Source organism: Vipera berus, assembly GCF_964194415.1.
Source record: "Vipera berus genome assembly, chromosome: 13".
NCBI lineage: Eukaryota > Metazoa > Chordata > Lepidosauria > Squamata > Viperidae > Vipera > Vipera berus.
In genome coordinates, this window is record NC_138216.1 from 19,462,295 (window position 1) to 19,487,170 (window position 24,876).

The window sequence follows — 24,876 nt, forward strand, 5'->3', positions numbered from 1 at the left end:
TAGAGTCCATGCCCCCTTGTCACTAGGCAACCAGAGTTCAATCAATGGCCAGAAGATGTTTTGGCAAAGTCTCTGATTCAGGTGCATCATCAGGTGCCAGAAATGACCTTGGAGAGAGATGCAAAATCTAAGCTGGCCCCTGCAAAGCTGCCCCCCCCCAGCTTTTCTATGGCAACTGACAGTAAGTAAGCGACAATGGAGGCTGACACACACGGTGTTCCAGCAATGCTCATCTCTTTGGGTGGGATTAAATAGGCAACATGTTATAGCTCCTCACATGGGGAAGACTGCCTCCTTGTGAGTAAACTGGCCGACCGGCATTGTGCCTGTCGCCTCTCCGCCCTGTGTGTCCTTGGATGGGGGGAAGGGGTGGACTCCCCCTCCTCATCCTGGCTGTTCTTGTTCTTTGCTTGAAGCCTCCTGCTGAGCTGCTGCAGCTGTGGCTCCCTCTGTTTGGGCTCAGCCTGCTAGTCCTCTGGCCATTCCAGCTGTGGCTGCTCTTGTCAAGCCAGGACCAGCTCCTCCTCCTCCTCCTCCTCCTCCTCCTCCTCATATTTATCCTAAGGAGGCTCAATTTGATGCAGTAGTTATATGTTGATATGTTAATCATGAGAGAAGGGTCCTCTATACCAGAAATGCCTCCAATATTCTCCCAAACTGTTACCTTGGAGCATGAAGCAAATGGGGCAGATCAACTTATGCAATCTGCTTTTCCATTTTGGGGAAGGAAATAAGTTGTTTAGTTGCTGACAGTCAAGAGACTAAGTCAAAAGCTAAAATGATCAGTATTATTTTTAAGAAGACTCCTTGGGTATCAAGTGAGTTATAATAATAATAAGTTGGAAGGGACCCTGGAGGTCATCTCATCCAACCCCCTGTTAAGGCAGGAAACCCTATACCATTTCAGACAAATGGCTGTCCAGTCTCTTCTTAAAACTTCCAGTGTTGGAGCATTCACCACTTCTGGAGGCAGGTTGTTCCACTGGTTAATTGTTCTAACTGTCAGGAAGTTTCTCCTTAGTTCTAGGTTGCTTCTCTCCTTGACTAGTTTCCATCCGTTGCTTCTTGTCCTGCCTTCAGGTGCTTTGGAGAAGAGCTTGGCTCCCTCTCATCTTTGTAGGAGCCCCTGAGATATTGGAACACTGCTATCATGTCACCCCTCACCCTTCTCTTCATTAAACTACACATACCCAATTCCAGCAACCGTTCCCTATATGTTTTAGCCTCCAGTCCCCCAATCATCTTTGTTGCTCTTCTGTGTACTCTTTCTAGAGTCTCGACATCAGTTTTTCCATTAAAAGCTACCGTACTGCTCCCACTTTCTGGGCATTTTCAAATTTGGATGCAGTCATGCCCTGCAAAAGCTGCAATCCACATATTATGGGATGCAGCGCTGTTTCCTCCCATTGCTTTTTTGCTTTAACATTGCAGTAAAATTCCTCTGGACCTCTAGGCCCGTTGCTGTCTCAAAGTGGAAAAACTGTTCAGGTGGTTTCTCATGAAAATATCCTGGAGGAGAGAAGAGTCAGCCTCAGTCAGCCTCCTTGTGCAAGAAAATCCCTCTGCAAATAATGATGTCTGATGCTTGTGGAATCTTCATAGCGAGAGATAGTAATGCCATTTTTTTCATTCATGAGAATATTTCAAAATCATTCTATGGAGATGCCAAATACGTGTCTCTCTCTAAGTTTATATCATAGTTTGGCTGTTTACAATACGGATTTCATTTCTGGCAGCAGTTAACGATTCGGGCCTTCCTCCTGGGGCTTCTTTCATTCTCACACACGTTGTTGAGGACACAGATCGATCCCCAAGCTCAGAGACCTCCCACCCTGGATCTTTGCCTTCTCCACTGTCGCAATAGAGTTGCCATCTCCAGCCTGCAGTCCCACTTTCCCATTTATGGTGGCTCCTTCACGCCCTGGCAGCCAGTAGCAAATTCCTTGATTGCACATTCACAGGCCCTGATTTATGCCACCACTTCACACTCAAGAATAAAAGAGTTTCTTCCATCATTTCCCACAGCTTCATGTGACAAAGAAAGTCAAGGCTTGTGTCAGTTGCTGGTTTCCCTACATTTGTCAGTTTTACTCTTCTTCCCTAGCAAAAGAAAAAATATGGAACTGTCCAGTAACAACTTAATTTTAGGTTTCTGGCTCTGCAGTCCTAACTAATTGCAGCGTCATGGCAGAGTCTGGGATGTTTCGGCTCTGGGATATCTGATTATGTGTCCAAATTAGAATTGGCTTGGTGCTGCACAGCTAATTATTATTTATATTTTGGAATAAATGTTTTCCCACTTTCCAAACGGTGTGAAAGGGGACAACACAAGGAGAAAACTAAGCTTAGATTTAACCTAAGTCTTTTCGGACATAGGATATGGTATACTTAATGTTAATCTTTAGTAGCAATAGCACTTATAATAGCACTTAGACATATACTGCTCTGTAGAGCTTTAGAGCCCCCTCTAAGTGGTTTACAGAATCAGCCTGTTGCCCCCAACAATCAGGCTCCTCAACCTTGAGCCAGTCAGGATCGAACTCCTGGCTGTAGGCAGAATTAGCCTGCAATACTGTACTTGAACCACTGCACCACAGGGCTCCATAATATAATGAAGCTGCACCAGCTGTTGATTGCTCTTTACCAACATGAGAATCCAGGTTCCTTGTGAAGCATTCTTGAAACATTCTTCCTCTTGATGCAATCTCAACCCATGGCTGCTGCTTCTCATGTCCTACATTCCAGTGGATTCACTGTTGTCTCCTTCGTGGCCCAGGCAGCAGACCCTATATCATTCCAGACAAATGGCTGTCCATTCTCTTTTTAAAAGCCTCCAGTGATGGAGCACTCACAACTTCTGGAGGCAACTTCCGTTCCACTGGCTGATTGTTCTCACTGTCAGGAAATTTCTCCTTAATTTCAGGTTGCTTCTCTCTTTAACAGGCATTTCCCCATTGCTTCTTGTCCTCCACTTGGGTGCTTTGGAGAATAATTTGATCCCCTCTTCTCTGTGACAGCCCCTCAAATATTGGAAGACCACTATTATGTCACCTCTAATCCTTCTCTTTGTTAGACTAGTTCTCTCATCATACGGTTTAGCCTCCAGACCCCTTATGGTCTTTGTTACTCTTTTCTGCACTCTTTCTAGAGCTTCAACATTGTTTTTGTATTGTGGTGAGCACAACTGAACACAGTATTCCAAGTGTGATTTTACTAGTACAGTGGTACTAATGGTACTAATACTTCATATGGTCTTGATATTATTCCTCTGTTCATGAATACTAGGATTACATTGGCTATTTTGCATCTGCAGCACACTGCTGGCTCATATTTAAATGGTTTTCCAGTAGGACAACTAGATCTCCGTCACAGTTAACTACTGTTGAGCTAGGTACCATCCATTCTATGCCTGTGCATTTGATTTTTTTCATCTAAGTGTAAGACCTTTTCTCACCACTGAATTACATTACATAAACCAAAAATAAACATCAGTTTCCAGGTAAATCATCATAAATGTCAGTTGTATGACTGTGGGATGCTGCAAATGGTCATATGGGCCAGTTGCCTATCACCCAAAGTGCAGCCATGTGACCGTGGTGAGGGGGCATTGGAACCTCAGAATTGGGTCTTAAGTAATGCGGGGATCCAATATAACTTCAAACAGTCACTAAGTGACCAGTCGTAAGTCAAGAACTATCTGTAGGAATGTGTGCAGAAGGAAAAAATATGGCAACTTTATAGAAAACCTGTGATGGTTATAAATTTTTGGCTGATGTTTGAGATGAGTGTAATGAGACATGCTTCCCTCTGCACCCCAGCCTTCCTGTGAATGCATGCCTATTTAATTCCTCCATGTCATACATATTCTTCTTCTTCCCTGCCTCCGTCACAGGTATATACGTTTGTTCCAAATGCGGCTATGAATTATTCTCCAGCCAGTCCAAATTCCTTCATTCGTCCCCTTGGCCAGCCTTTACCCATCCTGTTCACAGTGACAGCATCTCCAAGTACCTAGAACGGCCAGGAGCTTTCAAGGTGAGGACTTGGGTTGTGTTGCAACGGACTCAAACCTTGTCAAGGGCAGAGTTCTTGAATCAGTATCCCAAATGCAGCTGAAGTTGCCTGGTAAATCTGGTGATTCCCAGAGTTGCATTTGAAATTGTAGGGATTGTTTCCAAGGTTTGGCTTTGAAGAGAACCTGTTTATTCAGAATGCAAGCAGCTTCTTTAACAGGGTATCTTCCTTCATAATGGCGCGAGGTAGAATTATCCTCTTGTTTTTGCCTACTTTTTTATAGCCAGTGTCGATGCCAGTGGATTACAGTTTAAACAGTTCTTGTCTTTCTCTTTTTTTTTAGATCAGGTCTACGGGTTTTCCTCAAAAACTGTATTTATTTATTTTCTCTAGACACCCATCTCACCCAAGTGATTCAAATTGTTTTAATTCTAAAACAATGAAAACTGTACAAAATAAATATGTACAGCAGCTGAGAAAATTACAGTATCAGACTAATTGTCAGTAAAGCCAAGAAACGGGACCCTTAACACATTCAGGGCACCAGGCTCTGACACATAGCCAGATTTTTAAAGCCTTATGAAATTTTGTAAGTGTGTTTAGAAAATATTATAGTGCTTTTGAGGTATTTTGTAGATACCACATTTTCAATTAGAAGCTTCTTGAATATATTGATCAATAATTAGATATTGTAAATAATCAAAGACTGCTTTCCATGAGGAAGACTAAAAACCCAAGGAATGAATAGTAAGGAAGCAATTAGAAGAAGGGACTGCAGAGGGAATAGCATTTCCTTCTGAACAAACCTTGTAGGAAAAACTATGGGATTGGACATGGAGTACTCTGTTATGGGCTGCAATTCTGCTTTTCAGCTGATTTCAAGAAAAGGGTCTTTGTATAGAAGCAGCTGATAAATGACAGCAGAGAGTTTTTACTTTTATTTCCCACTAATTTCCTTGCAGGTCTCATGTGGCAAGTGTGGGAATGGCCTGGGTCATGAATTCCTCGACGATGGCCCCCAAAAGAGCCAATCTCGTTTCTGAATATTTAGCAGTTCTCTCACATTTGTTCATAAAGGTATTGTTAACCTACCACCTCCGCTACCTTTCCCAGATTGTAAAATTATTTTTAATACTATCTTATAATGTAATATTTGGGAAAATAGTTTTGGCCACAACGTTCTGTGGACTCCATGCAGTTTCACTGCGAAGAGTTCTAAATGATCAGAAAATGTACCAGTAGCTTTCAGTAACACAGCAAGCCTTTCCAGAATTGTATTAGAGGCTATCCATTCTTCTATCCATCCACTGTGCTAAGCTCTGGGCAGGGTTTAAGGGCTGGTGTTTAAGGGTTCCATTCAATCTATAAACTATCCAAATTGGGTTGAATTTTCCCAGGTTGGGAAAGAAATAGACACAAAATCCTTAAGCCCCATGATCCCCATCCGTTCCCTCAAAATAATTGAAACATGGGGACCAGTCTACTCTTCCTGCCCATCTTCTATAGCTGAATTCCCTTTTCCCAAAAAAGGAGATCATCCATCAGATATACAAACCAGGTACCCCTGCGCACGATTCTTCACCAGCAAATGCTCTGGGCAGCTGACCTTGAAACTCTCCCCAAATATGGTGGAATGTTAGTTGCCCAATTTTTCACAGTGGAAAGTCCAACTGTTAAAGTCAAGGGCAGTGTACATTTTAACATTCAACAGTTTACTGCAGACATGTCAAACACAAGGCCCGGGGGCCAGATCCGGCCCGCGAGGTGGTTTCATGCGGCCCGCAAAGCCATCCTGGAAACAGTGAGGGAACGGCCCCCACTGCCTTGGCCCTGGCCCAGAGACCCTCCTTCTGCCAGAGACCCTCAGATCTGTCCCACTCCTGCCCAGGCCCCCATAGGCACCCTTGATGCGAACGATGTAGAGCTGGCCACGCCCACCCAGTAGGCCATATGCACTCTAGCCACGCCTACCCAGTAGGACACACCCACCCTGGCCACACCCACCTGGCCCCCTGAGGGCAACCACAATGCTCATGCGGCCCTCAATGAAATTGAGTTTGACACCCCTGGTTTACTGGATCTATTTTGACTTGCTGCCGAAGAACGCTTCAAATTTTATCTGTAGCAAAGCAGCTCCTATAATTCTGTCTGGAATGAGAACTGTTGAACTTGCTATCTCTCTTTTACTTTCCAGATCAATCTGGGAAGAACATGGAAAAATAAACAGGCTGGCAGCACTTTGGGGAAATCCCAATCTGAGCCTTTGGTGTTGGATGGGAAGCTTCCATTGCAACATGATCTTGAACTGAACGAAACCAACTTGCTGGACTTCTCCTACTTCCTCCAAGTAATCAGCACCTGCTCTGGCCATGAGATGCGTGGCAGAGTACTCCAAGTGTGGAAAGCCGCACCCCAGAATTCCTCCAGGAGTTCCATATGCCAGAATATTTTGCCCCAATTCAGATGTGAACTGGACTTGCTCAGGTTATTCTGCTTAAGCCAGCAGGCCAGGGCTAGCTTAAAGGAGGATGCAAGTGAATGGGGCCCTGTCTTAATGGAGCCTGGCAGTGGCATTTTTCAGAAGCCTTTTTCAGTGGCGTTTTAGGCTTTCTGGCTTCTCCTCTTCTCACGGTCTGCTTCCGCTGCTTATGTTATGCCAGAGAGAGGGGAGTTACTACCAATTGCAACCCAATATTTGCCCCTCTTTCTTCACTTGGTCCTGAGTGAATGGGATCCTAGCCTTTGTGCCAATATGGTATCAGAGAGATGGGGTGTGCCCTTATAGACTACCTCTACTTGCGAAACCCACAAGAAATGAAAGAAATCTTTCCTCGTGCCCTTCCATACATCCTCAGAAATGTACTTGCCTTTTCCTACAGACTGACCTCCTCTCTCATTGTTTGTGAGCAAGACTTTCTGGCATCTGAAATCATCCTTCTGTCAAGGTGAACAAGTGGCGACTTTCCAACTCCCTGGCATAACATTAGCATCTGGTGGATGCTACAAGCATCATGATGACATTACACAGTGGATGTGAAGTATGTAATATCTGCATATAGACTCTGATGATGTCTTGATGCATAACCATCGCTGTGGCTTCTGCTGCATATTATGTAATTCACATTGTTTCCATAATGTTGCTGATGCTCATAATGTCACTTGACTTTCCCCATAGGTGTCCCATGTCTATCCTGGGGGGCATTTTCTGGTATAGCATCATGGTATGAATTGCCCTATGTAAACCCATTTTGGAAAGCAGGGGTGAGGAACATGTATATGAGCCTGCCGGAAGATGCCCCAGGGAGCGAGTATCACCTACCTGGCACCTTTAGACCCACAGAACTCTCAGGAAAATAAAACGAATAACCTAGTTCAATCAATCAATTTATTATTACAGCCAAAGGCCAACACATAAACATTCAAATAAAACAAAACTAAACAGAACCAACATAAGAAGACCTAGCAATATATTACAATTAATGATGTAATCAATGGGTGACCAAGGTCTGCCTAGTTTTACAGACAATATAACAAAAACTAGCTAGCTTCAGAAAAACTGAATTATATTGACCTGACAGTAAATATATATTGAGTATGGTCTAATGCTGGATAAGAACACGTAATAAAATTAATTATAAAAGATTAATAAAGCAATCTAAAATGTTTTATGTTTCTGGTGAATTCCCAATGCTGCTGCACAGAATCTGGCCACCTGTGCCGTGATCACTGCCTACTTATCCTTAAGCAGCCACTGGAGATAAATACTTTCCGAATGACCAGGCTACTATCAATTATGGGGAGGATATGGGACGTGGTGGCTCAGTGGGTTAGGACGCTGAGCTTGTTGATCAGAAGGTCGGCAGTTTGGCGGGTTGAATCCCTAGTGCCGCGTAGCAGAGTGAGCGGCTGTTACTCGTCCCAGCTTCTGCCAAACTAGCAGTTCGAAAGCACGTAAAAATGCAAGTAGAAAAATAGGGACCACTACAGTGGGAAGGTAACAGCATTCCGTGCGCCTTTGGCGTCTAGTCATGCCGGCCACATGACCACGGAGATGTCCTCGGACAAGCGCTGGTTCTTCGGCTTTGAAATGGAGATGAGCACCGGCCCCTAGAGTAGGAAATGACTAGCACGCATGTGCAGGGGAACCTTTACCTTTACCTATGGTTTTTCTGAATGGCTCTGTAGAAAGAACATCAAAGGAGTATGTATCCAATGGTCTCCACCTCTCCTCAGCCACAGGAGCAGAGTCTTTCAGACGGTGTCTTTTTATAGTTGCCATACAGGACAGCCAATGGAGACGCATGGCACCGTGCGAGTGAGAGTGCTTTCCGGTGGTTTACTGACTCCAACTGACTAAGATACCTGGCAAGTGTAACCACGTATCTAATAGAGTCTGGAGCCAGAAACAGCGGAGCTATACCTAAGTCCGCTTGCCTCTCGATGTCCTCTATTCTTTGACGCAAGGTTTGTTTTGATTAGTCGTAGTCCAATTTGAGAATTGAGGCTGATGAGAAGCCTAATTTGGCAAGGTTGGACTCGACTGCCATGATCCATGAAGAGGAGAATTTATCTTGAAGAATTAATGGACCAAGGCCTTGCAGAAAGCTATTAAACCTTAGCCAGATGTTAAAGGAAGCTCTACAGGTTCTTGCTTCAACTTTGGTCAATCCTGTCTCCAGGCGCAGAAGTGCATTTGGGACACAGCGCAGCATCTGGAGAATTGTTCTGATAAATTTGGATTGAATTCTCTCCAGTAGTGTAAAACACAAAGCTGAGGGTCTGAGCAAGGTCCCGTAGAGAAGCTGTGCTAGTGACTTGGCAAGAAAGAGCTTAACTGGAGCTGGAACACAGTGGCCTCCCTTTGTGCGGAAAAAGTTAAAAATGGCATTCGCTGATCGTTGGCCAGAGGCAGCTGTGTATTCTCCATGGGCTTTTTGTGAGCTGGTGGCATGGATGACCACCCCTAGGTACTTAAAAGGTGGTTACCTGCTCTATTTTGTGGCTATTTAAATACCATGAGTACCGTTTGGGCCTTTTTGCAAAAGCCATAACCTTTGATTTCTCATAATTTATGTCCAGTTTATTATATTTGCAATACTGGACAAGGGCTTGCAAGGCTCTTTGAAGGCCAACTGGAGTCCTGGAGAGAATCACAGCGTCCTCTGCATAGAGCAGCAGAGCAATTCTTCGGTCACCTATTTTTTTTGGGGGGGGGTGGTAATTTGGATTATTTAACCATTTTACCATATTTATGTAAAAATTGAAGAGCAAGGGGGCCAAAATGCACCCCTGTTTAACCCCCTTTTGAGTTTCAACTGACCTCGAGAGAGACACTTGCATATTACACCTAGTTGGCACTTAATGTTTGCATATAGCAAAAATGAATTAAGTTTTTTAACGATTGAGAAACAGATGAATTGGGTGTCCTTTTGACTTCAATGTGAGCCCATCTCAGCTGCCATCAGAATCCCTTTGCGTCACTGTTAGATCCAGAGGTCATAGGAGGGCGAAGGAGAGCCTCACATCAGAGCTGCCAATGAATGAGAAATACATGAAATGAGAGGTTGCAGGTCTTGTCTAGGTTGCAACTTGTTGAGGTCACTTACAATTTCTAGAGCACACTGTGGGTGACAAAGTTGGATCTGAATTAGAATTCAGTTGCCTTTTGGTAGCTCTGCATCAAAGAAAACAGCATTTGGCTGGCGGTCGTTGTCTGGAGCCAAAAACTGCATCCCACCACATGTACAGGCTCTGAATGCTACCATAAAAAGCCAGTGTGACCTCTCTGCTCAAAGGGCTAATAGCATGTTATTACAGCGATCAACAGCTCTCACTTCTGTGCCTTGCCTCGTGATGATCATCCTTCCTGATGGAGTTCGGTGAAGCCTGGGCTTTGTTGATTGGTCATCCAACTGTGAAGATCCACCTCTGGCCATTACTTGAGCTTTACTCTGATGGAAAGAGTCAGCTTTCAGAGAGCTGAAGTGAGACAATTAGAGGGTCCCGCCCCCCATGTTTTCACATTCTTTTTCTTCCATGTGCTGTCAGGTAATGTCCAACAAAGTTTGCAAACTTTTGGTGGAGCAGTGGGCTAATGCCTCCTTAAGTAACACCAGCTGCCTGCAATTAGTGCAGGTTTGAGTCCCACCAGGCTCAAGGTTGACTCAGCCTTCCATCCTTCCGAGGTAGGTAAAATGAGGACCCAGAATGTTGGGGGCAATAAGCTGACTTTGTAATAATGCCGCTTGGGCCCCCCCGAAAGCCCTAATAAGCAGGCATGTACATAGAATGAAGGCTATTGCTAAGCACATTGATTTGTGCTTTAGATTGTAAGCCGCCCTGAGTCTTCGGAGAAGGGCGGGATATAAATGGGATTTTTAAAAAAAGTATTATTCAAATGTGAACAAGAACTTTAGATTCAGGCACATGGCTAGTTGAGGACCGGATATAGGGATTCCACCTTGAATAGGGCCTGGGGTGATCGCTTTGTTTAGCTCTAACTGAGGGAGCTTCTGCTTTGAAAGGCAGAGCCAAACAACCAACTTTTCCGTCCTGTCTTGTGACAAGATGACCTTTTGGACTCTTGTTCCATAAAAAGATCAGTTGGGCATGTGAGAAGTAGGTCCAAGGGTTCTCCTGCTGTATTAATTTTCCTACAATCCAGAAGGCTCTCCAAATTTGCACTTTTTTCTGAAAGCTGAAAATAGCTAGGATGGTCTTGCTCTATAGTTTCTTCTCTGATGGATACAGCAGGTTTCAATTGTCAGGCTATGGACCCTACTGCCTGTAGGACGGCTGCGTGCTTCTAGCTTGCTAAGAGAGATGGGAGGAAGGTGGGGAGAACTTTGAAACCAGAGGTGTTCTTACCATTGTGAGACACGAAAATTTCTTTTGGTGAACTAAAGTGTCTTCTCGTACTAATCACAGGGAGATGTATTGGATAATGTGACCTGAATTGTCAGAGAGAGGAGGAGATTCGTTCTATTAACTGCTTCCCACCGCTTCTTCAGAGCTAGCTTTCACTTTAAACCGGTGGTAATGATTCTATCCAAAAAAGTTTACCTTAGTGTAATTAATGGCTCTGGTGTTTTTCTTAGTTGGTCTTTTCAGCTGGAGGTTGACATCAATATCAAAATGCAAAGGAAAGTGAGATGAGTGTCTGTGACCTATAATGATCTCTCAAGATCTTGAAACTAACACTGAATCTCGGTTTTCAAAGGATTTTGAAGTCATACTACAAATGAAGGTTGCAATTCATCTGCACTGTGATAAACACAAGTCTTGACATCTTGTTCAGAAGTTTGGTGATTCTTTTTCCCCCGGGAAGTTCTCTTGAACTTTGTCTTCCTGGTTAATGTGACACAAGACGGAAAAATATTGATTTTAAAAAGCACACATGAAGTTTTCCACCTTAACTGGATTTGGCAAATCTCTTGAAGATGGAGCTGATAACAGTAAATAAAATTTGAAGAATATGACTTTCATCTATTTTTCACAAATTATTGAAAAACAGTGAAAGCACTAAAAAGCACTGGGATTTATTGAAGTGGAAAATACTAATATATACCTAGCCATGGTTTCTGAATTGTGGTTTTCTTTTTTGACTCCAGACACAAGCAACACATGCAGTGTGAGGTGTGGGTCTCTGGTTGAAAGGCAGGTGATAACCTTCATTCACCTCATCTCCAATCTGTAATGTCTCTCCTGGCAATTAGTTAGGAGGAAAAATATGCTTGGAAAAACATGTCACTGATAATAAATGGGGAGGTCATTTCCTTTGGTGGGACTGGGTGGATCTGTCTGGGCCTTTGTGTTCACCTGTCCCTTGGTCAAAGAGGAGGGGATCCATTTGGCAATGAGGAGAATGCAGAGGACTCTTCGGACTGACCCCTATTTGTTGGAAGTTTGGGTTGCTGCTTCCCTTTGCCATGATATTGCTGCTAGTTACCACTGGGAGTCTCCCTTCACATTTTATGCTTTCAAAAGCATCCCAGATTTTTGTAAGACTTTGTAAAATGCTTAGGAAAAAAAAGAGTTCGCTAATGCTAACAATGCATTGCACCTCAAAGTTATTTTGTTTCCCAATTGAATAGGTGGTTCCAAAGTTTTGTGATTGTCTTGAATATCTTGCATCCTATTTAGTTGTTAAATGTTGTAAATCTAAAGCAGGGGTGTCAAACTGCCAGCCCACAGGCCAGATGTATCATAGTGAAACTGCACCCACCCTATTGCTGGCAATGGGGGAAAAGTCACGATACGTCACATGACATTGCAAGTTTGACACCCCTGATCTAAAGCATCCATTTTTTACACATGAATGAAGACTAGTACTTTTTGGCTGAATCAGTATCACTGATCACTCTGGAGCATGTTCCCACAACAGATTAAACCTAGCTTAGTGATATCCATGATTATAAGATCCACTTGATACACTGTAAAGGTAAAGGTAAAGGTTCCCCCGCACATGTGTGCTAGTCGCTTCCGACTCTAGGGGCCGGTGCTCATCTCCGTTTCAAAGCCGAAGAGCCAGCGCTTGTCCGAGGACGTCTCCATGGTCATGTGGTCGGCATGACTAGATGCCAAAGGCGCACGGAACGCTGTTACCTTCCCACCGTAGTGGTCCCTATTTTTCTACTTGCGTTTTGACGTGCTTTCGAACTGCTAGGTTGGCAGAAGCTGGGACGAGTAACAGGCGCTCACTGTTATGCGGCACTCGGGATTCGACCCGCCAAACTGCCAACCATCTGATCAACAAGCTCAGCATCCTAACCCACTGAGCCACCGTGTCTGTAGGCCACCTAATAACTTACATGTTGCCCCAGTTTGTCAATAGCCCTTCAATTTGTAAAGTATGTTGGAAGCAGCTTGTCAAATGACATTACTGGCACTTTTTTTAAATAGTGAAAATTTTAAAAATCAAAACTCAGGTTGGCTCAAAGGGGCATTCCTTTGTTTCCATTTAGTCTTTTACATTGTGTTGAAGGAAAAGTATTCATTGTGGTTCAGTCCAAGCCAGGAACAAACAACATGGTGACTGTTTTAGAAAGAAGGTCACAGTTTATTGAAGAGGAGAGCCAGACAGGAAGATGGCTCTGGGAGAAAAGAGAGGGAGCACATGTAGAGAGTGGGTTTTTATACCCTCTGGGGCTCTTGAGGGTGTTTCCTGTTCCGATTTGAGGCTTTGTATTTCCTGTGTCATGTATTTTGACCTGTGTCCCTTTGGCATCTGTGGGTTAATCCTGTTATGTCCTGTCTTAGAGTTTGGGTGGGCTATGTAGATTTTAGGTGTCTTCTTAATCTTCTAGCTGGGGGCCTCCAACCTTCCAGGATTATTTACATCTGCATTTCTATAGCACTGGTTTCTGCTTGGGGGAGGGAGATTTGGGGCTATTAAGAAAAACTGGACATGCTTTTCTGCCTCTTTAAGATCCTTTGAGGAAATATGTTTTTTCTGACCTTTTAATATTTCCTTCTCGGTGAGGCTGACTTCCCACAATTAGAGAGAGAGAGAGAGAGAGAGAGAGAGAGTTAAGAGAGAAGATAACAAGGAAGTAGCAGGCTGCAGAGAGAAAGCAGAACTGCTTAACTCATTCTTTGCATCAGTCTTAACGCAAAAAGAAACTATAGCTCAACCTTCCAAAAACATAGCTGTAAAAGACAGACTAGAAATAAAAATAAAAATAAGCAAGAACACCTATCTGTCCTTGATGAATATACATCACCAGGACTTGATGTCAGCCTCCATCTTTGCTTGCTTGCTGTCAGCTGTCATGGCAACGGGGAGGGGAGAGGGAGCAATAAGCAGTTGAAAGAGGGAAATGCGCTTCAGGAGACAGAGATGGTGGAAATTCTTCATGAAGTTGTGTAACAGCCAGCTTGGACTTCGCTCATCTCTCCGAAGTCGTTTCTTTTAAGCTTGGTATGCAGCAGCCAGAGATGGTGCACCTGATTCAAAGACTTTCCCAAAACATTTTTGGCTGCTGGGTGAACTCTGGTTACCTAGTTGCAAGGGGGTGGGATTTTGCATTTGTTACAATTTGATGCTTCAAATTGTTTTGTCTCACATCTTGCCTAAATAACCGCAATCACTTCTTTCCTAGTAAAAGTACCTTTTCTCTAAATTTATGGAGTGAAGGTTTTTCTTCCCTAGGATTTGGGTAGAGGCAGCCCTGACACCTGATCCATTACATCCCAGAGTTCGGAAGGAGCTGGCAGATGTTAACTCGGAACCATTGTACCATATCTTTAGAAAATCCTGGAACACGGGGGAAATTACCTGAGGATTGGAAAAGAGCTGATGTAGTTCTCATCTTCAAAAAAGGAAAAAAAACAGACACAAAAAACTATAGACCAATCAGCCTAACTTCAATACCTGGGAAGATCCTGGAAAAATAATTAAAAAAACAGATCTGTGAACATCTAGAAACAAAAAAAGTTATAACTAAAAGCCAGCATGGGTTTGTTAAGAACAGATCATGCCAAACCAATATTTCATTTTTTGACAGAGTGACTATATTAATAGTAGACCAGCGAAATGCTGTGGACATAATATACTTAGACTCAGCAAGGCATTCAACAAGGCATTTTTCTCTCTGTACTCTTAAGAACAGCCCAGTGTTACCAGGAGGGAATGTTTTAAGTTCATTTGCTGGAAAAGTTTCTCTCGCATTTACTGTATGTGTTGTAAATGGGTTTTATCTGTCTCCTTTTCCTGAAACATGATGTCCTCATTTTGTCTGCCTATCTGTTTCTTTAACCATTGCAGTATTAATGCCTTTCCAAACTCTGCCTGCAAGCTACCCCCCCCCCCGTCCCAATTCTACTTCTCCTTTTCTTATCCTCTGTTCTCCCTGCCTTTGTCTGCCTCTCCTGGGGGAGTCCACCCAGAAAGGGGGGAGATCTTGCTCTCATGTCTTTCAGCCCTACACAGATGACCCACACACACACACAACCTTTGAAAGCAGAGCACAGTGACCCAGATGCTGCCTCCATTCATTTGAGCCAGAGAATTGGGTTTGAATCCAGCCATCCACTAAAAAGCCACCATGCAACCAGAGTGGGACAGATCTTCCCAGGTCCTACCATTCCCCCAGAGGCCTGTGAAAGCTGCAGAGGAAGGAAGGAGTCCTGGAGCCATTGGCCCTCATGTGAAGCCTCAGAAGAGAACAGGGGAAGACTAGGGGGTGGAGGGCAGAAACTCATTCTCAGGTCTTCTTTCTTGCCCCATTTGTATTGTAATAAGCCAGTTGAATGTATTTATGGAGTGACGGCATTTGGGAATAGTTGACACAGCAAGTCCTGAACACCTTGGATTTCTGTCTGGTGAGAGGAAAATTTATCCAGAATGTTTGTATTGCCTGTTTTGTATTAGTAGCTGCACACACACGCGCGCACACACCATTCATAATCACACTGAGTCTATCTCTTTCACCTACTTTCAGTAAAGCTCCAGCCTGATTCTTGCCCTGTGTCATTAAAGCTTTGCATGCACAAGTTCCTGCAAATTCCAAGGTTTATGGAACCAGCCCCCCTCAGGTGACTTGCAATTCATATGCCCTCACTGAGGAGGTAGCAGAAAAGAGATCGCCAAACCCAAGCCCTGAATATCTTGCACTGGTGGATTCAGACTGAGAGTCCTAGGGCTCACTATTTGCAATTTAAGAAAATTTAATAGCCTGGCTTGCATACTGGCTAACCTCAATTGGACATTACAAACCTGGATGCACTGAACTAAGAGCTAAGGCAGGAAACAACCCTTGAAAATGGGCAACCAGTGGTTATGTACTGAGGCAGACCATGGCTGTGAAGAATTTTGAGAGGTATGTGCTTCAAAACCTGACTGGAAGTGCAAAGTGACATCCAACATTTGAAAAAGAATTGGCACGGAATAGTGGAAACTATAAATTTCTTTTCCATCTAAGAGAACTTTTGCCCATGGAAGCAGGTAAGCTAACCGGTTCCCAAAGCGGGTTATAAACATGATGGTGGAAGCCTTCCAGAACTTGAAATGGCAAGAAGTTGGCAGCCATGGAGAAGCAAGTGAGGAACTGGCAGAGGGGTCTGCATGAGGGGAAAGCGAGTCTCCCATTCCCGAGACCTTGGCAGACACTGCAGCTTCTGCAGGAGGAGTGACAACCACCACAGCTACTCCAGCTTGAGCTGTGCCAGGGTGTAATGTCCAGAAAGTCAGTGGAAAGGGAGCTCCATGCTTGGCATTACGTTTGATGGGGACCCTCAATAACTGGGATTCTTCCTTGTCCACATTCTCACCTACATTCAGGAGTATGGGCGGGAACTTCTCAGCAAAGGAGCCAGAGTCAGGGCCGTCACCCTAGCCCTGGGAGGTGCCATGGCCAGATGGATGGTGACCTTACACAAAATTGATGCACCTGACCTTCGAAACTTCAACTGCTTCATGGCAGCACTGAGAAGGCAGTTTGAAGACCCCTTAGTGGATTGGAAGGCACAGGACTGCATCAAGAAAGGCTGCCGGCCCATAGCTGAATACACCAAAGAGTTTTGGGACCTGGTGTGCCACTTCAACTGGCCAGAAGACATCCTGATGAGCTGTTTCAAAGACGGGCTTAACAACAACTTGTACCATGCCTGCATTGCTCGAGGGGCCTCTGCCCGCCTCCATGACTGGTGCATTTTGGCTGAAGAAGCAGAGATTGACCAAGCTCAGAATCAGTATCGATTGGGCAGAGTGTAGAGACAATCCCCGCCAGAAGGCAAAAGGGAAGCAACAAAGCCTTTGGCAGCCACACTGCGCTCAATCACTTGCTTCAAATGTGGCAAGAAAGGCCACTAGGCTGTGGAATGCCTTATGAGAACCCTCATGAAAAAGACAGAATGACCATCGGGGGGGGGGAAACTGACCAAGCCCTTCCAGTGCCCAAAAGATGCAGCCCTGAAGAGCCTGGAGTTCATAGAGTTCCCTCCTTGCCCAAAATTGGGATGGGGAACCCCGACTCCACCAGAGAAAAAGCCGGGGACATCCGACAGTGACTATGATGACAACCCCCTGGTGGATTTCTCCTTCTTTTAAGGTGGGCAGCATGTCAGGTCCCCTCAAACCTCATTCTCAGGGCTCTGTCATTCTGTTGGGAAGGAGGAAGATCCACTCTGTTGGGAGGGGATAAATCTTGTGGGCTCTGGGATGTATTTTTTTTACTTTGTTCTCTTCACCTTTGATGTATCTCTCTAGGTGTGAAAGGAGGGGGAAGGAATGTGCCTGGGACCATCTGCTTTATCTTTGCCCACTGGAAGAGACTGGGAAGAAACTGAAATGCCTGAGAACCGTGCCTTATCACTCCGGTTCCCATAACAACTTCACACCTGTGGATTGGCTGAAATCAAAGTTGGGCACTGGGGAGGGATTTGAAAGGGGAGTTTTAATGTAATGTTTCGTGTGAGAGTTATTCAGATCTTTCTTTGATTTTCTGCTTTTACTGTCTCTCAATAAAAGTTCCTGTTGAAACAATGCCAGTTTCAAGAATTCTGCTTTCTTCGGAGTAGTAGCTGAGGCAGGACCTTACACAACTTCACACCTTTGGATTGGTTGGGCCTGGACTGGGCAGTCAGGCAGTTGGGAGGGGTCTTGAAAGGGGAGTTTAATGTAACATGTTCGTGTGAGAAAATTTCAGATCTTGCCTTCTCTCTCTGCTTTCACTACCTTCCAATAAAAATTCCTTTTTGAAGCAATGCCAATTTCAAGAGTTCTGCTTTTTTGGGAGAATTAGCTGAGGCACGACCTCACACTCAAAGAGATTCTGGGAAAGATCCCATGGATGAAAATCTTAAAGGGGAAATCAACTCAAGAAGCTTGGGAAAGTCTTAAAAATGCAGTTCAATTCAATAACACTAAAAAAGAAAACCAAGAAAAATACAGCATGGTTGCCTAAACTCAGAAAAACTCAGAGAAAAAAAGGATAAGTACAAAAAATGGAAAGAGGGACACATAATTAAGACAGAACACCAACAAATAGCCCAAACATCCAAAGATGAACTCAGGAAAGCTAAAGCTTTGAATGAAGTAAGTCTTGCAACAAATGTCAAAAACAATATAAAAAAGTGTCTTTCAACATATAAAAAACAAGAAAAAAGTCAAAGAAACAATAGGTCCGCTAATGGGAGAAGATGGCAAAGAAGGAACAGGCGGTAGAGAGAAAGCAGAGCTGCTTAATTCATACTTTCGTCTGTCTTCACTCAAAAAGAAAACAATACTCAACTTACCAAAAACAGATCTGTAAATGATAGGTTAGGGATGCAAATTAAAATATGCAAAAAGTAAGTGAACATCTGTCAGCTCTAGACGGATTCTAAACATCAGGATCATCAGGTCTTGATGGACTACATCCCAGAGTTCTGAAGGAATTGGCAAATTCTTGGAGCAACGGGGAACTACCTGAGAATTGGAAAAGAGCTGATGTAGTTCCCATCTTTAAAAAAAAGGAGAAAAGAAACAGACCCAGGAAACTACAGACCAATCTGCCTGAACTCAAAACCTGGGAAGATCTTGGGAAAGATAACCAAGCAACAATTCTGTGAACACCTACATGCGAACAAAATGATAACCAGTAACCAACATGGGTTCATCAAAAACAAATCATGCCAACTAAATCTTATTTCATTCTTTGACAAAGTGACTAAATTAGTGGATCAGCGAAATGCTGTGGACATAGTATACTTACATTTCAGTAAAGCATTTGATAAAGTAGACCACAACCTACTTCTCGCAAGCTAGAAAAATGTGGGATAGACAGCACACATCCCCCCCCAAATTGGTCTATAACTGGCTGACAAATCATCCTCCATGGAACTACATCTACGTGGAGGAAAGTAAGCAGTGGTGTTGCCCCCAGTTTGGGTCTGAACCTGTTGCTGAGGCCGATGAAGAACACCAGACATGAGGTGCAGGTTTTGTGTTCTTTTATTGAAGCGCTTCAAGAAAAGGGATCCTGGCCAAAACGCCTAGGAACCTTGAATCACAGAATTAAGAGAAGCTTTATTCATTTCCAGTAAAGCAGAAGGCGGGATAAGGTGGGATATATAAGAAATATCAACTAATAAACATTTTGGTAATGATCTAACAATTATACTATTGGTCTCTTACCGTCCCTATTCCCAAGCCTTGGTTAATGAGTGCTTCAGGTGTTATCTAATACACATTCCGTTTGCTCCAAGCCATCTCTATTCCTAACTTTTGGCTGAGGGCTACAGGATGCCTAACTGTTACTTTATCAGCTTTCTAATCACCAAGAATTGTTATAAGCTTTATATGTGCATATTCCCTGTGAATAAACATTCTTTGTTCTTGCCAGGCAAACTCCACAATTACAGGCTTCCTGGTCTCCTTTCAAGTGTATGTGTGCTGCCACCACGTGGCTGTTTTGGGAAATTATAATATGCTAATTGGGTCTACGAGCACCTTTCCCCTTTGTGATGTATTTCCTATCCTGCTCATGATGCTGTACTAGGATCCACCCCTTCTGGGTGGGACTTCCCCCTTCTCCTTGTTCCCTTGTGTTCCATCCTCCATTGTAACATCTAAACACAAGCCATGCGGACAGTAATCCTGTTACTGTCTTTTGACCTTAAAGTACCGTCCAGACTTCACCTGACCACACCTTCTCTGCTGTAATATTCTTCTACATGCAAAATAAAGGTATTTCAGATGAACCAGGTACTTTACGAGTTCACTATCTGGAAAGGGCCGTTAAATGTGACTAAATTCGCTTAAACAGACCAGCGCAAGTGTCTTAACAAGGAATTAAATCACGATCACAACGTGCTTTCGATCCAGAATAGTATGTCATAGCCTTGCTTTGTCTTAGCTGACAGCCCATCAGTGGGGTACTCCAACATTCCATTCTGGGCCTAATACTCTTCAGAATCTTCAAAAACAATCTAGATGAGGGAATAGATGAGGAACTCATCAAATTTGTAGCTGGCAGGAATACCCAAGACAAGCTGGGCTAGAAGACAACCTGAGGATCCAAAAAGATCTTAACAGATGTGAACACTGGGCCCCATCTAACAAAATGAAATTCAGTGTAGATAAAAGTAAGGTTTTACACTTAGGCAAGAAAAACCAATTGTTTAGGTACAGGCTAGGAGAAACTTGGTTTAATGCCAATAATTGTGAGACGGATCTTGGAGTCCCAATGGACAATCACTTAAATATGAACCAACAGGACAAGAAGCAACAGATGGAAACTAGTCAAGGAGAGAAGCAACCTAGAACTAAGGAGAAACTTCCTGACAGTTAGAACAACTAACCAGTGAAACAACCTGCCTCCAGAAGTGGTGAATGCTCCAACACTGGAAGTTTTTAAGAAGAGACTGGACAGCCATTTTTTTTAAAAAAATCCCATTTATATCTCACCCTTCTCCGAAGACTCAGGGCGGCTTACAATCTAAGAAGCACAAATCAATGTGCTTAGCAGTAGCCGTCATTCTATGTATATGCCTGCTTATTAGGGCTTTCCCCCCCCCCAAAGCGGCATTTTTACAAAGTCAGCTTATTGCCCCCAACAATCTGGGTCCTCATTTTACCTACCTCGGAAGGATGGAAGGAAGAGTCAACCTTGAGCCTGGTGGGACTCGAACCTGCACTAATTGCAGGCAGCTGGTGTTACTTAAGGAGGCATTAGCTCACTGCTCCACCAAGGCTGAAATGGTATAGGGTTTCCTGCCTGAGCAGGGGGTTGGACTAGATGACCTCCAAGGTCCCTTCCAAATTATTATTATTATTATTAGTAGTAGTAGTAGTGCACAATGTGCAGCAGCAGCCAAAAAAGCCAATGCAATCCTAGGGTGCATTAATAGAGGGATAGAATCAAGACCACACGAAGTTTTAGTACCGCTTTACAAAGCCTTAGTAAGACCACACTTGAAATACTGTATCCTGCCTAAATTTTTATTCTTATTTCAAATGATACCGGTTCTTAAGAAAGATTCTAATTTGGAAGAATGGCAACGGGGTATCAATAAATTTGTTTGGGCAGGGAAAAGGCCACGAGTTAAACTTAAGATTATGCAGGATACTCGTGAAAGAGGTGGTCTTAAAATGCCCAATCTTAAATTATATTATGAAGCTGCTGCGTTAGCAGGGATAAGTGATTGGATTAATTTGACACAAGAGAGATTATTAAATCTTGAGGGCCACGACTTGTTATTTGGCTGGCATGCATATTTGTTGTATGATAAGAAGGTAGATAATGTGTTTAAAGTGCATATTTTAAGACAGGCATTGTTGAGAGTTTGGAAGAAGTATAGATACAAGTTAGACTGTAAGATACCATTGTGGGCAATTCCAAAACACGCAATAGAAAACATAAATGTTGGTTTCAAACATGACGTGACTACGTATAAGGAGATTTTAAGCTTGGAAAGAAGTGTATGGTGTTTAAAATCGTATAATTTCTTGCGAGATGAGAAGATTGTTCAAACCTGGTTTCAATATACTCAATTACGGGCCAGGTGGAAAGAAGATCAGAAAACTGGTTTTGCAATGACTGATGAAAATTTGATAAAGCAAATTAGAAAATCAGGGTCCAGCACATATCAAACGGATATATCTTGCATTGATAGAAATTGATTCAGAAACAGAACTGGTTAAAGACTGTATGATAAAATGGGCCCAGAACATCCAAGAAGTTATTACAATGGATACGTGGGAAAAGATCTGGGTGAGGAATGTAAAATTTACACAAGCTCAAAACTTAAGAGAGAACTTTTATAAAATGTTTTATAGATGGCATTTAGATCCTAAAAAGCTTGCAAGTATGTATCCGAACTATCAGCCAAAATGCTGGAGGTGTGGTGGTGAAGATGCAACATATTTTCACATATGGTGGACTTGTAAAAAGGTCAAGGCTTTTTGGATAAAAATTTGGTGGAATATGCAGAAGATCTTCAAGCAAAAGATAAAGTTCTGTCCGCAATTCTTTTTGTTGGGTATAATTACAGATGCTACTGTTGTGGACACTAAGTTGATGTTAAATTTAGTTACAGCAGCAAGACTTTTAATAGGTCAGTATTGGAAGAAGGAGGAACTGCCGACTATAGAAGAATGGACTTTAAAAGTTTCTGACCTGGCAGAAATGGCAAAGATTTCGGCTTATTTGAAAGATCATTCGCAAGAACGTTATATTATGGAGTGGAAAAAATGGATTGAATATATCCAGAAGAAATACGGGACTAAAAAGTTTCACTTAGCATTTGAATAAGTCTTCCTTTCTATTTTCTTTTTTTCCCCTCTCTATATGAAATATTAGTATTGTTTGTAGTTATCTTATATGAGCTAGAGAGTGATAGATTTAAGAATTTATTGTTGGTAGCATATGGATGTTTATGATTGTTCTTTGTTTTTATACCCTGTACTTAGCTCTGGGAAGTCGGGGGGGGGGGGGAAAGGGGGGGGAGGGGTAGGGAGGGATAGGTAGGGGAGGGGGAGGGGGGGATTGTTAAAGATAAAATGTATTTTAAAACTTTTCAATAAAAAAAAAAAGAAATACTGTATCCAGTTCTGGTCACCACAATATGAAAAAGATGTTGAGACTCTGGAAAGAGCGCAGAGAAGAGCAACAAGAATGATTAGAGGGCTGGAGGCTAAAACATACAAAGAATGGTTACAGGAATTGGGTATGTCTAGTCCACGGGTCAGCAACTCACGGCTACGGAGCCGCATGCGGCTCAGCCGCCCGGTATGCGCGCACCTCTCCGAATGGGCAGAAGTGCGCGCGCACCTCCGCCCGAACAGGCAGTGGCGCCGCTCGTTGGGAAAGCTACCGCAGCCCGTTTGCAGAGCTGAGGCCCTCCTCCGAAGGCGGTAGCTCTGCAAACGGGCCGTCGCCGTCGCGCAACCGGTTGCATCATACATTAAAAAAATGGCAATTGCGCGTGCCCGCGCATGCGCAAGAAAAAACATTTTGCGCATGTGCAAAACGTTTTTTGCGCATGCGCGTGCATGGACGCACGCAGGCGGCTCCCACTTTTTGTGTGTGTGATGGAACCGGTTCCCAGTGGCTCTTTTCCTTTTTCAGGTTGCTGACCCCTGGTCTAGTCTAATGAAAAGATGGACTAGGGGAGACATGATAACAGTGTTCCAATATATGAGGGGCTCCTACAAAGATGAGACCACCTGCTGCCAATGTCAACCTCCCATCACCCGGTTCGCTCCCACAGAGTCGGCCTCCTCGGGGTGCCGTCGGCCAGGCAATGTTGGCTGGTGACCCCCCCAGGGGAAGAGCCTTCTCTGTGGGCGCGCCGACCCTCTGGAATGATTTGCCCCCGGAGCTGCGGACGGCCCCTGACCTTCGATCCTTCCACCGCGACCTGAAGACATGGTTGTTCCAACAAGTGGGCCTGGACTGATCATGGTTTTTTAAATTTGGTTTTTATCGGCTTAAATTGTCCATTATTTCTTTATTTATTGTTTAATTCTTTTTTAATCTTTGTATTCTATGTTTTTTAATTTTTAATTGTTGTGAGCCGCCCTGAGTCCTTAGGGAGAAGGGTGGCATATAAATTTAATTAATAATAATAATAATAATAATAATAATAATAATAATAATAATAATAATAATAATAATAATAATAATAATAATAATAATAATAATAATAATAATAATAATAAGGGTCAAACTATTTCCCAAAGCACCAAAAGGCAAGATGAGAAACAATGGATGGAAACTAACCAAGCAGAGAAGCAACCTCAAACTAAGGAGAAATTTCCTAACGATGGGAGCAATCAACCTATGGAACAACTTGCCTTCAGAAGTTGTGGATGCTCCATCACTGGAGGTTTTCAAAAAGAGACTGGACAATCATTTATCTGAAATGGTATAGGGTCTCCTGCTCAAGCAGGGGTTGGACTAGAAGACCTCCAAGGTCCCTTCCAACTCTATTATTCTATGTTCTGTGTTGTTCAAGAACAGTAATATTGATGTTGTCTTCTCTGACGTTTTTTAAGGTTGTAAATAAATGCTTCATAATGTGCCATTCCCTGCTCTTGGCAAATCTTAAAACCTGCTGGAAAAGGACAGGCTTGCAATTTTTGAGGAGGGTGTGGAAAAGAAGTGGGGTGGGGATTTCAGTCCATGGGCCCAGAATAATCTCATCTCATCTCATCTCATCTCATCTCAATTTTGTGCCACATTTATTGCAAGGCTCTGAACACCATAAATACCAAATTCTTAAATACAAAACCCAAACTGTAAAAACACAAATGTCAAAGACAAAGTCCATTAACTGCAATTCCTGCCAGTTCCTTCTCCAAAGGCCTGGTGAAAACTGAATGTCCTTCATGTCTTTTCACAACACAAGTAATTTATGGAGTGCTGCTGCTATCTTGCACTGGGTCTTTTTTTAAAAAAAAAGTCTGTAACTTCTTTGTCGGATAACCCTTTGTTCTGACCATCTTCATCTTCTTTTGGATCCCTTTCAAATTCTGTCTCATAGCATTCCTCCTCCTCAGCTGACTTGGCTAATCTGGCCAAGCCCTGTAATTGAACTACATTTGGTTTGCACTTGCTTCCAGCCCCCTCCTCAACAAAAGGAACTTTATTCCACCATCTCTGAGAGATGAGGAACCAATTCTGTTTATGCGTGTCCAATGAAACTCCCTGCCCATCACTCATGTTGTGAGGCTCTGATTGTAGCCAGTGGATCCTGTAACTTTGAATCGTAGAACCTCAGTCCTCCTTAAAGTCTCCGTACCCAGAGCATGTATTCTTTCTTCTGAGCATGCCCAAGATGGCGGACGTGCATGGCTGAGCTCCGTTAGGAGCTTCGGCAATTTTAGCAATGTGGCGACCCTGGGGAGCTTCACAGTGATATTTGGGTCCTGTGAAGGTT

General features: G+C 43.4%; 1 protein-coding gene across 2 annotated transcripts in view; it reads left to right on the forward strand.

Annotated features, from left to right (window-relative positions):
- Positions 1-7,669, forward strand: part of MSRB1 (methionine sulfoxide reductase B1) — a 31,399-nt gene extending 23,730 nt beyond the window's left edge. For both annotated transcript variants that reach the window (XM_081338422.1, XM_081338421.1), the window contains exons 2-4: positions 3,893-4,035; positions 4,977-5,091; positions 6,209-7,669. In XM_081338422.1, coding sequence (XP_081194548.1) covers positions 3,893-4,035; positions 4,977-5,091; positions 6,209-6,237 — 287 coding nt within the window. In that variant the 3' untranslated portion in view covers positions 6,238-7,669. The remainder of the gene's footprint in view (positions 1-3,892; positions 4,036-4,976; positions 5,092-6,208) is intronic.
- The last annotated feature ends 17,207 nt before the right edge of the window (positions 7,670-24,876 follow it).